The 14,336-nt window shown below is 41.7% G+C and overlaps 1 protein-coding gene across 1 annotated transcript; it reads left to right on the top strand.

Annotated features, from left to right (window-relative positions):
- Positions 1-3,944: 3,944 nt before the first annotated feature.
- On the top strand, positions 3,945-8,905 carry irx1a (iroquois homeobox 1a). The gene is made up of 4 exons (XM_083644197.1): positions 3,945-4,383; positions 5,838-6,885; positions 7,461-7,536; positions 8,456-8,905. The coding sequence occupies exons 1-4, from the start codon at positions 4,141-4,143 to the stop codon at positions 8,532-8,534; spliced, it is 1,446 nt and encodes a 481-aa protein (XP_083500323.1). The 5' UTR covers positions 3,945-4,140; the 3' UTR covers positions 8,535-8,905.
- Positions 8,906-14,336: the final 5,431 nt, after the last annotated feature.

Genomic DNA, 14,336 nt, shown 5'->3' with positions numbered 1-14,336 from the left:
TCTTTTTTAAAGCGTATACGCTTTAAAAAAGAAAATGCGTACGCTCTTTTTGTGCTTGTGCCTGCAGCGCCGCGGGGTGAAAGGCCACCTCATCTGTTTGGATGAAGTGTCTATTATCAGAAGTGAAGTGTGCAGGTTCTGAGCGCATGGTGGAAGGTTCTGAGTGCATGGTGGAAGGTTCTGAGTGCATGGCGGAAGGTTCTGAGCGCATGGTGGAAGGTTCTGAGTTCTGAGCGCATGCGTGGAAGGTTCTGAGCGCATGGCAGAAGGTTCTGAACGCATGGTGGAAGGTTCTGAGCGCATGGCAGAAGGTTCTGAGCGCATGGTGGAAGGTTCTGAGTGCATGCATGGTGGAAGGTTCTGAGTGCATGCATGGTGGAAGGATTGGGACAAACTTAAGTTGAGGTTTTTACAGACCCAATAGCCTATCGGTGAAGCCGTTTATTGCCCTCAACACGTGCCAGGGCCACACTAGCTTTTTAACTTTTTTGTTTTTGTTTTTACAGAGGTTTCAACATAAGATGGGGGGGGGGGGGGTTAACACAGTCACTTTACATTTGGGAACACCTTGCCAAACATGGATTTTCCCTCAAATTTCATCATTTCTCAATAGCCTGTATAGCACCTTAAAGCACAATACTGAGCAGCAGACTAAAAGTAGGCTATAACTTTACTGGCTGCTATTAGGAGGCAATTGAGGGAAAGCCCAATAGTCTACTTGTAGAATACAATATTGCAGGTTTGTAATGAATGCACCATGGCCTACACTAATTTAAAGGGACAGCTCACCCTAAAATCCAAAAGACATATGTTTCCTCTCACCTGTAGTGCTATTTATCCATCTATATCATTTTGGGATAGTTGCCTGAGTTTTGGAGATATCGGCTGCAGAGATGTCTGCCTTCTCTCCAATACAATGGAACTGATGGCACTCGGCTTGTAGTGCTCGAACCCCAAAAATACATTTGAAAAACTCAATAGCATTGTCTCTTTCCAGAAATCATGACCCGGTTACTCAAAATAATGCACAGACTTTGTTGTGAGCAGTTTAATGTAGGAACTATTTTCTTTTGCAATCTCATGTAGGAACTAGCTAGCGGCTAGCAGGTGTAGTTCGGTCAAAAGAAAATTGTTCCTACATGAAACTGCTCATAACAATGTCTGTGGATTATCTTGAGTAACGGGGTCATGATTTATGTTGCTGTTGAGTTTATCAAATGTATTTCTTTGGCACTTTGAGCACCACAAGTCGAGTGCCATCCAGTTCCATTGTATTGGAGAGAAGGCAGAAACTCTGCAGCCGATATCTCCAAAACTCAGGCAAAACTCAGGCAACTAACACAAAAATAAATAGCACTACAGGTGAGAGGGAATATATGTATTTTGGATTTTAGGGTGAGTTGTTCCTAGCAAATTATTAATAGTGGATATGCCTATACCTGTTGCCCAATCGAAAGTGTAAAAAAATGCCCAAGTCCAGGACAAGTAGGCTATTGCATGTAAAGGAGGCCTACATACATTTAATTTGGGTAGGGGCCTATATCTTGCTGATATGGGCACTTATTATTTGATTTTGAATTAGGCCGTTATTATATTATTGTTGTTGTTCAGAAATTCCCCTGTCTTTGATTTAACATTGCATCATTTCGATTAATTGTCTCCAACCTATATAGTCTCTTTACCACCCCACCCCCCAATTCTCTACCCGCCAGCAGCATCATATTTACCCCCCTGGCCTGCACACATTTCCAGCGGGTTATCACAATAGCCATTCCTCCCCTCCTCTCTGATGCGTTAGGCTACCCAGATTACCATCAGTGCCCCTCACATAGTTTTCTCTGTCTCTCTCTCTCTCTCTCTCTCTCTCTCTCTCTCTCTCTCTCTCTCTCTCTCTCTCTCTCTTTTTTTACAGATCCTCGCAATATCCACTCGGAGCCATCTGGTGCAGATCAAAATCTATAGGCTGACTTGGGCTTCAGTCGTTAAAGGTATCGAGCTATACAGAATATATCCCCCTTTGATTTGGGAGTTGAGATTATTTGAAGTTAATAAATAAATAAATAAATAAATAAATAAATAAATAAATAAATAAATAAATAAATAAATAAATAAATAAATGTTAAAACATCTTCCTCTCTCCCTCGCCCTATAGGCTACAGTATAGGTGAGCCACTGTCACTGACCTATGGGCAGCTAAAGGGAAGTATATATTGTCCGACTTTGGTCTTCTGAGCTGTAAATTGGATAAACGCTTCAAGAGGATGTGACCAAAACCTATAGGCTTTGTTGTTGTTTTTTCAACTCAACTTTCGTGGATAATATTCTTCCAATACCTAAAAGAGTGCTAACCTTTTTTTTTACCCCCCCCCCCCCCAAAAAAAAAAGAAGGAGAAGAAAAGAAAAGAAAAAGAACAAATACAGTGGAATTGCATCTTTTGAGATTTTTTTAAGAATGTAAAAGTATCAAATCGGGCATGAGGAACAGATCTCTTGTGTAAATATGAGCTTAATTTGATGCATAGCATTCAAATAATAAATTGAAAAGTTTGTGTTAATGTGATTTTTTTTGCACGTCACTTCCAGCAAATCAGGGGCTGTTACAATTACATGAATTGATTTTCCTCTCCTGCGTTGCACTGACTGTATAGGTTACAACCTATACAGAGACTATACAGATACAGCGGGGTGTCTCTGCGGTTGTCTCTGGCTTTCCCTCGTTCCATTTCACTCAAAACACGGAAACGTTAAAGTGAAGTGGCTCTGTTGTACAAGGACAACAACAATCTGGTTTAACACACCACACACACGTGCAAAGGGTGACAGAGAGAGAGAGAGACAGAGAGAGAGAGAGAGAGAGAGAGAGAGAGAGAGAGAGAGAGAGAGAGAGAGAAAGAGAGAGAGAGAGGTTTGGTAAAGCTTTGAAACGAAAATGAAAGCAAAATGCAAATTTAAATAGCCTGCACACAACATATTTCAAAATAAAATATAATCAAATGGTTTTCCTTCTGAGTTTTGTAATAAAACAAGTCTTGTACCCAATTATTAATTATTAAAATGTTCCATCACTTCGATAATTATTTGGAGGGTTATTCATAATTAATTAAAAACAGGTTTATTTAGAAAAGGAGAGAGGAAAAACGCAATGAAACTAATTACCTCGCTTGTATAAATGCAGTAGCCTATAAATACTGAATGGAAGATGAAGGAAACGGGTGTAAAAACAATTTATGTCCAACTTGGAGGAAAACACCTCAGTTAATCAATTAATCAATCAATCAATCAATCAAACAAACAAACAAACAAACAAACAAACAATCAATCAATCAATCAATCAATCAATCAATCAGTGAATTAAATAAACGCACCGGCAGCGGGCAATGCCAAACACTAGTTTCCTCTGTGGAGAGTCCCATGTCCCCCTGTTAATTACAATTTCAAAGTAGTTCCTTCTTCTGTCGGTTTACTTCCCCCTGTGTCGGACAGCTGTAAAATCGTGTAGACAGGTTGTCATACTACAATCAAAGCCTTCGGTCAATGGACTCTAATGCTTGAACATTTAACATACAATAAGTCCAAACACGCACAGAGAGAGAGAGAACGAGAGAGACAGAGAGAGACAGAGACAGGGAGAGAGAGAGAGAGAGAGAGAGAGAGAGAGAGAGAGAGAGAGAGAGAGAGAGAGAGAGAGAGAGAGAGAGAGAGAGAGAGAGAGAGACCCCAGCAGCCAATGTGCACTCTCTGTATCCACACATTATCCCACATTGCTCCAAACAGAGGAGGAGCTTGCAGGCTCAAGTAGGGATGCCAATCAAAGCATCAACTTCAAATTGTATCTGAGAGATCAGCCCGGAGACCTCGGGGCCAGGCGCGTCAGTCGGAGCGCAATTGTTGATCAGATCACATCCAGCGGACTTTGCAAAGAGAGAGAGGGAGGGAAAGGGAGCGATAGAAGAGAGGAAGCCCGAGATTTAAGAAGAGCGGCTTGTTTTGACTGCTTTGTGTGTCTGCAGCTGCGACTTTGGCTTAAAACACTCTCCATTTGACTCCTCTGGGTTTCTTTTTTACAAGCACTTTTTTTCTTTTATGCACGGTTTTGTCGGGGCGATATAACCTGTGCTGTGACTTGTTTCGGCGGTGGAGATGTCTTTTCCCCAGCTGGGCTACCCGCAGTACTTAAGTGCCTCCCAGGCGGTCTACGGGAGCGAGAGGTCGGGGGTGCTGACGCCCTCGTCCCGCGGAGGAAGCACCGAAATCGGGGGGAGCCCGTCCGCCACGGCGGCGGCGGTCACGTCGGTGCTGGGCATGTACGCCAACCCGTACGCGCACAACTACAGCGCGTTCCTGCCTTACACCAGTGCGGACTTGGCTCTTTTCTCGCAAATGGTAAGAAGACGGGTTGTTTTCTTAGTTTTTATTTGTTGTTTATCTTTAAACGTGTTTTATAAACAGTTGCCTGTATAGCCTAGCCTATTTCCCACTCCATACGCGTCCCTGCGTATAAAAACAACGCATTTGCTTCCCAGAAGACACTCAAACAAAAGTATAGGAAATGAGAACAATGCATTGCAGCATGCCTAATATCCAATATTATTCATTTACTCAGTTGTGGTTGTTCAAATGGCTTCTTTAACCGAGTTGGAAATGTGAGTTTGACCGATTGCATTTAATTTGAACAGGAACAAAATATCAGCTGCATTATTATTTGTTTACCTCTGTGAACACAGGCAATTAATAACAACATCTGTAGCTAACACATCTGCTCTTATAATTGTATATTGTTGTTCTGATCATGCGATGGTCATGTAATTAAGATAAGTTCATAATAATAATAATAATAATAATAATAACAACAACAACAACAACAGCAATAATAATAATAATCATCATAATAATAATTTAATGTATGGGCCTGTGTTTTAGCAAGCATGAAAATAAAATAAGGTTTGCAGTTTTAAACCCAGGCCTGCTGACCTTAATCAATCTATTTAAATTAATCTATAGTCTAGACCATGGAACAAACGTGTATAAAGATAGCCTACTTGTGTTTTAATCATGTGCACTTTATTTTGTATAGCATGCCATATCGTTCTATTATGGCAAGGCTGTTAATTATGGTCTTAAAATACGTCTAGCTGTAATAATAAACTTGACGTGCAAGTTATGCAGTTTTGGCTCATAGATGGATCAGGCCTAAAATTGCAGCGTGTTTGTGAAACTGGGTTAGCAGTGGCTTCAAATGATTAGCTGTCGGTCCACAATACAAACTTCTTCACTTGTGTTCACAGATATGATTGAATATTCTGTCTAACGCGAATAAAGACGATATAGGGGGGATTAAACATGTATAATCCCGCACAAAAGTGTTTATCGTGGCATGCTGCACAAACTTCCTCTCGGCCTTCAAACTGCTCTGACGCACTTGAAGAGGGTGCAGGGGGTTTGGCTGCAGTGTGCAGGACATGTGTGTGTTCAGCATAATACAGCAAGGCTCCTCTGATTTGTCTGAACTTTGCCTGGATACAGTGTTGTGTTAATAAGCTGATAATTATGGAATGTGTTGGCTGCTGCAGAGGCAGGTGTCATGGGCTAAAGCATATGGCATGTTGCAAGTTGAGAAGATAATCTTATTTTTGGAAAGTTGGAGTCAGGTGCAATTGCAACTGTTGACATTTTTGACAGAGGCCATTTTCACTTATTTGAATTGCCTCTGGGTCTAGTTACTAATAGCCAGCAGCACAGCCTCTATATTGACAAAGATTAAAGCTTTGTTTTGGACTGCATTATGCCTATGAAGGCCGGGTGTAATAACCCATTATCTCATATCCCAACTCTTTCAGGGATCCCAGTATGACTTGAAGGACAGCCCCGGCGTCCATCCTGCCAGCTTCGCTGCCCACACCTCCCCAGCCTTCTACCCATACGGCCAGTTCCAGTACGGGGACCCGGCCAGGCCAAAGAACGCCACCCGGGAGAGCACCAGCACACTGAAGGCATGGCTCAACGAGCACCGCAAGAACCCCTACCCCACCAAGGGCGAGAAGATCATGCTGGCCATCATCACCAAGATGACCCTGACACAGGTCTCCACCTGGTTTGCCAATGCCAGGAGGAGACTCAAGAAGGAGAACAAGGTGACCTGGGGCACCAGGAGCAAAGAGGACGAGGAGGACGGCAACTTGTTCGGCAGCGGGGATGAGGCGGAGAAAAACGAAGATGAGGAGGAGATCGATTTGGAGAGCATCGATATTGACAAGATCGACGATAACGACGGGGATCAAAGCAACGAGGACGATGATGACAAATCAAACGAGGGGAGGCAAGAGAGAGGAGAGATGGACAGCTTGGAGAAGAGACGGGCCTTCATGGAGGCCCATGAGGCCTTTGACAAGTCTAAGATCATGGACCCAGGGAGTAAGGACACCTCCGACGGAAACAATAACAACACCACCAGAGTGTTGTCCCCGGACAGGCCCGGGGGCTTCCCCCTCCCCACTAACAATAAGCCCAAAATCTGGTCCTTAGCTGAGACCGCGACTAGCCCAGACAGTTCCACCCAGAAACCCACGTCCCCCGTGGCCACCACTCACCCCTCAGCACCCCCCCAACTCCAGACGCACCCAGCCTTCCTCCCCAGCCATGGACTGTACACTTGCCAGATTGGGAAGTTCCATAACTGGACGAATGGCGCTTTCCTGCACGGCCAGAACTCCCTGCTGAACGTCAGGTCATTTCTGGGAGTAAACCAGCACCATCACCACCACCATCACCACCACAACCACCCCTCACAGCAGCCCGCCTCGGTGGTGCTGTCACCGGTCACAGCTGCGGCAGCGCTCAGCAACGAGAGCAAGTCCCCGCAGGAGAGCCACAGTCCCAAGCACATAGGTAGGAATACTGTATAGTTTCTACAGCAAATGTTACATGGAAGACAATTCATAGGCTATGCATGCTAAAAGTGACTGCAGCAAGGTATTATGCGGCAATATATATTATAATATGACTCACTATAACTCACTTTATAAAAAAAATAAAAAAATAATAATAATAGAGTGAGTGTGCAGTATGTCCCACATGCATATGTTTGAGAACGATACATGCACTGTGCACACACACTCATCCACACAGCATGCAGGCACACGTGTACAGTATGTTAATGCGTGTGTGTGTGTGTGTGTGTGTGTGTGTGTGTGTGTGTGTGTGTGTGTGTGTGTGTGTGTGTGTGTTTGTGTGTGGGGTGGGGGGGGGGGGGGGTGAGCGATATATTTAATGTTGCTGTTGTTGTTATTATTATTATTATTATTATTATTATTATTATTATTATTATTATTATTATTATTATTATTATTATTTTTGTTCTTGTTGTTGTTGATTGTGTTGTTGTTGTAGGCTTGAAAGAGAATTATGGGCATTGTGCAGCATTCCTTTGATGATTGATGAATGCTGTTTCTTTCCATTTTTAGACCATGAAAACGGTGTCAGATCCGATTCGCCTCCATCGCAGCCCCTGAAGCCTTCCTTTCGACCCCTCCATGACAGGTGAGACAGGTTTTGCAATTAAGTTTTGCACAAATGTTTTTGTGGGCTATTCAATCGTCAGAAGAAGAAAAATCAGCCACAGCCTTTTATTTAAATGTACTGCATTTAATAGTTTTTCAAATTTGTTGTCTCCCTCAATATTTATAACAATGCATAACATAATTAAAATTATTGAGCAATAACGGGACTGCCTATGAAAAGGCCCAATGCAAATATATCGCATGCACGCAATAGGCTAATCGGATAGGTTTAGGCGATATACAAGCAATATAACAAATTCCCCAAAATAATGCTCAAGTCACATGCGTTTGACATGTTTGTGGTAGGTGACGGGAGGGGTCCCCGTTCCACACCTCCCGTTAATTCCTTCCCTCTGGGGGAAGAGAGCGGCTACTTATCAAGTCACCGAGTAAAACGGGCTCTGTCTGGCTGTGTGCTTTCCCTAAAGACCCCTGGGAGAGCCAGAGCCCAGGGGAGCGCTCTGCCAGAGAGAGAGGGGAGGAGAAAAAAGTGTACCCCAGTTTTCAGTACTACAATTCTTTCTCTCTCTCTTTCTTTCTCTCTGTTTCTCTTTCTCCCTCTCTCTCTCTCACTCTCTCTCTCTCTCCCCTCTGGAAATATCATCATAAAGCTGTTGATAATTGTAAGATATATTTCCCCACACTAAAGTATTTTCAACTTGTAACATTATTATTATTATTATTATTATTATTATTATTATTATTATTATTATTATTATTATTATTATTATTATTATTATTATTATTATTACGTGGAATATAGGAGAGAGAGTGGGGTTGTCTTAGTCTGTTTCAAATCCAAATGTTTCAGCCCATCCAGTCAGACACTGAGCTGCTGTGAGCCGCTGTCCAAACAGGCGGGGGTATTTATTCCTTCTCTTGTCTTCTTCCTCCCACAGATCGTCTCTGCCTTCCAGCGGCAGGAGTCCCCCAGACCCCGCCACGCAACGCGTCCTCACCGCTCTCTCCTCGGCTTGATCCACACCGGTTTTTTCTGCTTGGGGGAAAACAAGAAAAGAAAGACAGGAAAAAAGACTTTATACACAAAAAGGACAATGAGAAATAACCTAACGCAGCGTAGCATTCAGTCGGTACAGAACAAATGGCGTAATTTGGTAATATCCTGTGGATGGATGGATTACTTCCTCTATTGTTGTGTAGCCTATAATCGCGCCTATAATGTTACTCTCTCTACCCCCCTCCACTTTGCCCAGGCAGGCTGGGACATTTTGGTAGGCTTTTTATTTTTCATTATAATTATTATAATAATAATTATTTTTTGACGCTATAATTGTGTTTTTTTGTCTTTTTCATTTAATGTAAATACCAAGTGATTTAAATGTGTAAATAGGAAGCGTTGAAGGAATTTGTCCAGATCGTATATTTTGCCTAATAAACTAAATGAAATTATAGAGAAAACCCAAAGAATTCCCAAGCCTACATTTGCTTTTCCTGCTTTTTATTTTTGGAGTTGAAAGTCATCGAAAATCTTTTTAAAGTGGCTCACGTTATTATTACCCTATTATTATTATTATTATTATTATTATTATTATTATTATTATTATTATTATTATTATTATTATTATTATTGAAACTCAGATTCTCAAACCATGACACCGATTGTATTTGAAGAAGGGAATTTTGGGGGGGGGAGAGAGAGAGAGAGAGAGAGAGAGAGAGAGAGAGAGAGAGAGAGAGAGAGAGAGAGAGAGAGAGTGAGAGAGTAAGTCTGCAACCAGGCTTAATTTTATTCAACTTGGGGAGGGAAGCAGCGTGGATGCATTGAGGTGCTAATAAGTGTCCAGATGGTTGCTGGTGACAGAAAATGGACAGGAGCAGCTGGGAAGGTCATTAAGTAATAATATGGGAACGCCCAGTCCAAACAAAATCAAATGGTTAAAATCTAATCTGTCAGAGGGAGAAGTCGATTCGATGATAAATTATTAATATTTTTCTCTTTTAGGGGGAGGGGAGGGGAGCCTGACATTGTTGGCCTTGTGGAGCAGGGGGTCAGTGTATTTTTTGGGGGTCCGGTCTGTTCCGAGTCTGATAGTGATCATTAGCCTATAAAAGCAGCTCCCTTCACCCCCAATCAGTGCGCAAAACCAAATATTGATTTACTTCAATAGCCTAATGAGGGCCCAACATACAAGGGGGGATAGGCTACAAGAGGAAATCGTGTGAGCATTGCAGTCTTGCTGTTTTGGTTTTACAGCAGCCTTTAACTAGCCTCTAACCGATTTTTAAGGGAGGATGAAGTAATAATTATCATTAATCTTATGTAAAATGAGACTGCATGTTGTGTGTTTTTTTCTATCGTTGATGTGGAAATAATTAGACAATTTTAGGTTTAGCCTATATCATACAATCATTTCGGTATACATTAAGAATATTATTATCATTTAAGTTATTATTTCCTTTTGAATGACAAAAAGCTGCCAAAAATGCGAGCTTTTCCACAGAGACGGCTTCCATAGCCTAAACCTGTGGAGTGACATGCACAGCTGTTTTGCAATATCACAGCGACCTCTATAGGCGACGAATAGACGGCTAAAGCCTGGGAATATGCTTTCACCCTCGATAGAGCAATAAATCACATGGACATACGTATAACTATATTATCACTGGCGGCACAGTATAGTTTGATTTAAAACCACTTGTGCAAAAGAAGTGTGACTAATATATTTTAAAGGGGTAATACAGCAAAAATAGGCATCCATATCGGAAATGTATGATGGTGGTGATACAGAGATGATAAAAGAAAAAACGAATAAAAAAAATACATCAAAAGCCACACTTTCAGTCCAAATAGAATATTGTAAGAACAATATTACAATTTTTCGTTAAGGGTGACAAAATATAGATATATTTATGCTAATTTAATTTCCAAATATTATAAGTAAACATGCTGTGGTCAACTTAAAAAAATCATCTAGCTTAATCTTGCAGAAATGAAGACAAAATAGTTGCACAGGTCTAGGAATGACGCATGACATCAACGTTGCCGAGGTCAAAAGTCATTTATTTTCTTTTATTCAAATAGCTGGTGAAAGGTTCATCTACCTGCATGTGGAGGAGAGGGGAGAAGCGTCTATGCGCATAAATCTGAGTCACTTAAAGGCTCATTGCTTAAACAGTCACGCAGAGGAGGAGCGTGTTGAAAAATTAACAATGGGTCAGTGAAGGTTTTGTTGCCCGCACGAGGTCATTCCGCTTTTACACTTACATTAACACAACTTTAACTCCCAACACAAGTACGGGACCATATCCAAATCGGCTGCTCTCACTCTCCCTGAACGAAAAAAAATATATATATAAAAATAAATAAATAAAAAAGAACAACAACAACAACAACAACAACAACAACAACAACAATAATAATTATATATATATATATATATATATATATATATATATATATATATATATATATATATATATAAAACCTATAATAGCTGGATATTTGCTATGATACTTGTATAGCATCCTTTTAAAAATGCATTATAGATTTAGCTCTCCTTTTTTACAATGGACTTGCATTCAAATTCACCTTTGGAAACTATACTCCTATTAGTATAGGGTTCCAACCCCCCATCAAGAGACATCTCTGTCAAAATTAGACTCGTATTATACCCGACCATGGAGTCACTAACACTTATAGCAATAATATATTCTGGAAAAGGCAGGTGTTTACATTTCATATTACAGGGACCAGACCACCACCTCCTCATCATCACATCCCCTCTCATGTGCTGGCTTTTGTGCAGCTAAAATTAAATAACCTCTCGTTGTCCCAGAGTTATTCCTTTTGTACCGAAACAGCGTGAGGTTAGCGCGGGAGGCGTTTGCTGCAGGCCATAAGATTGTGTTTTCATACACCAAATTATTCATTTAGTAAGTGGATGTATGGCGGGATTGTCTAATGACTAATGAACGGAGTTGGAGCTGATAATTAGGCTGTCACTTCTAGCCGTTTTCCTTTCCCCCGCTCGCATGCCCCGCGGGCCACAAGGCAGAGAGGGGAGGACACAGGCAAAAAAGAAAATAGACCGTGACATAAAAAAGAACGATTGCAGAGGTAAATGTGCATAGTGTTATCTACTTAAAAAAAAGTGGCCATTACAGTAATAGACAGTAAACAGTGCTGACATTATGGTAATTAACCAGTAATTAAAATGGTAATAATCAGATAATTGCGAATGAATTCAAATCAAATTAATAACTATCCATAATATATTTTTGTGCATAATAACTGGCTAATATATATATATATATATATATATATATATATATATATATATATATATATATATATATATATAAAACGGCTCTCTCAAATCAAATCAAGCAATCTGATTGGTTCACAGCCATTGTATAATTCCAGTAACCGAGTTCAATAACCCATGGCCATGGGTTATTGGTTGCCATGGCAACTCTCTTACTAAAAGGCAGCGCTGCCTCGAGCTCCGTGTTGGGCTTTCCAGAAAGCTCTCAGCTTCTCAGCAAGCGCCAGGATTGGCCAATGTCAACTTCAGTCTCCAGAACGATCCAATCAAATCACCCGCAGTCTATCTTCTTGCTAGAGGTCCCGCCTTACAGTAGTGTCAAAACAAAAAGCTACTCGCTTGCAGCCAGACGCATGATGGCGCAACTCTTAGGCTTTGGTTACCTCAAAAACAAAATGGCGGAGACAACTTTCAGATCCTTGTGAATCGATCTTCGCTTATAACTTTACTAATACTTCGCAGAAAATGATGTTTTGTACAAGAATAGAGCGGGCTAATGTCTTAACCCCTTTCTCGCGCGCCCTCACTCTTAACCCCGCATTTCTAAATAAGAGTAACGTTACTTGGTGTCCGCATACGGCTCTGGTGTCGGACTTTGCAAGCGCCAGGATTGGCCAATGTCGACTTCAGTCTCCAGAACGATCTAATCAAATCACCCGCACGTCTATCTTCTTGCTAGAGGTCCCGCCTTACAGTAGGGTTTCAACTGACTCTCAGAATACCATGCCAGTCGGACTTATAGTAGCCTATTATTATTATTATATTATTATACTTGGAAACGTTTTATAAAAGCAATATAGCACTCGAGCAGCGTGTGTTGTGGATTATATCCCGCTGATAAGCTGTTATCCCACTCGGCCTGCGGCCTCGTGGGATAACAGCTTATCAGCGGGATATATTCACCACAACACACTTGCTCTCGTGATATATTGCTTAAATATATATATATATATATATATATATATATATATATATATATGTTTATCTATATATCTATATATATATCTATATATATATATATATATATATATATATATATATATATATATATATATATATATATATATATATATATATATATATAGCAGTAGAAACTACTTTCTTCTTATATATATATATATGTTTATCTATAGAAAGGTTACAATAACAGGGTAAAGAGGGGAAAAAAAGTAAGCACCAGTAAGCCTATAAAGACTATAGCAACCCGATCTCCCCCAAAAGTTGTAAAATAGGAACGTTTTTTGGACCATCTATGGTGTTACAATTTCGGCTCCGAAATTGTAAAATGTAATGTTTATACAGGGGTGGGCGTGGTTTCCAGAGATTTTCCATTTCTAACCCCTCCCCCTACCCTAACCCTAAACCTAAAATCTCAGAACGTTACCATTTTACAATTTTGGAGCCGAAATTGTAACATAGCAACGTTGGTCCAAAACGTTGTTATTTTACAATTGTCTGTGAGACTGTGTTGACTAGAGGTTCTAATATTTTCATTGGAGTGCTGCAACCTCTTTGTGCAATATGCAAATTATGGCTAAAAACAATAAGTTGTTGACCCTAAAACAATTTAGCATTCTGTCACAGACTGTGGCCACCCATAACACCACAGCCCTTTGTTGGCCAACAAGGACACATCTCCCCCTGCCACTGAGACGTGTCACCAGTGTGTGGCCGTTCCATTCATTTTGCTGGTGTTGTGTGCGTTTGTGTGTGTGTGTGTGTGTGTGTGGAGAGAGAGAGAGAGAGAGAGAGAGGGAAGTGAGTGCATGGGGAGGGAAGTTTATCACTGTCTTGTCTTTTTTGGCAGAAGCAGCCATTCTCACCACAGAGTCGACCTCTGCTATAGTTCCACAGCACAAATGTCTTTTTGCCTTTTACCCCCTCACCCCCCGCCCCTCAGCCCAACATTGTCTTTTTCCCTGAAGAGAAGCCCGTATCTGCACCCTAACCCCCCTCCCACCCACACACCCACACACACACACACACACACACACACACACACACACACACACACACACACACACACACACACACACACACACACACACACACACCTTCCTTTTAATCCATTTATCTAAGTTGCATGAGTGCAGCATGGGTCGAACCACTGACACAAAAGCCAAAACCCTGGCCCCGGTCTGGGCCCCAGCTGGGGGAACGGGAGACGGGGGGACCCCACAACAACCACCCAACAACAAGTCTCTGGAGCCCCTAGCAGCCCCAGCAGCAGTAGCAGTGCCAGCAGGGCCACTGCCCCCCCCCCCCCCACACACACACACACACACACACACCGTGTTTAGTCGACTACTTTGCCACCACTCCTTGTTTGGGCGACACAATGGCACTGAAAGGCACGGATGCCTCGGTCACAGGCCTTTCAATTCTGGGGAGTGATGGCCCCGCTGTAACACATGCTTCTGCCACAGGAAGAGGCTGCAGGCTTCGGATCGGGGTCGTAGGCGGGCGGTGGTTGTGTGGGGGGGGGGGGGGGGGG

Source organism: Poromitra crassiceps, assembly GCF_964638095.1.
Source record: "Poromitra crassiceps genome assembly, chromosome: 1".
Lineage (NCBI taxonomy): Eukaryota > Metazoa > Chordata > Actinopteri > Beryciformes > Melamphaidae > Poromitra > Poromitra crassiceps.
This window is presented reverse-complemented; position numbering and strand designations above follow the sequence as displayed.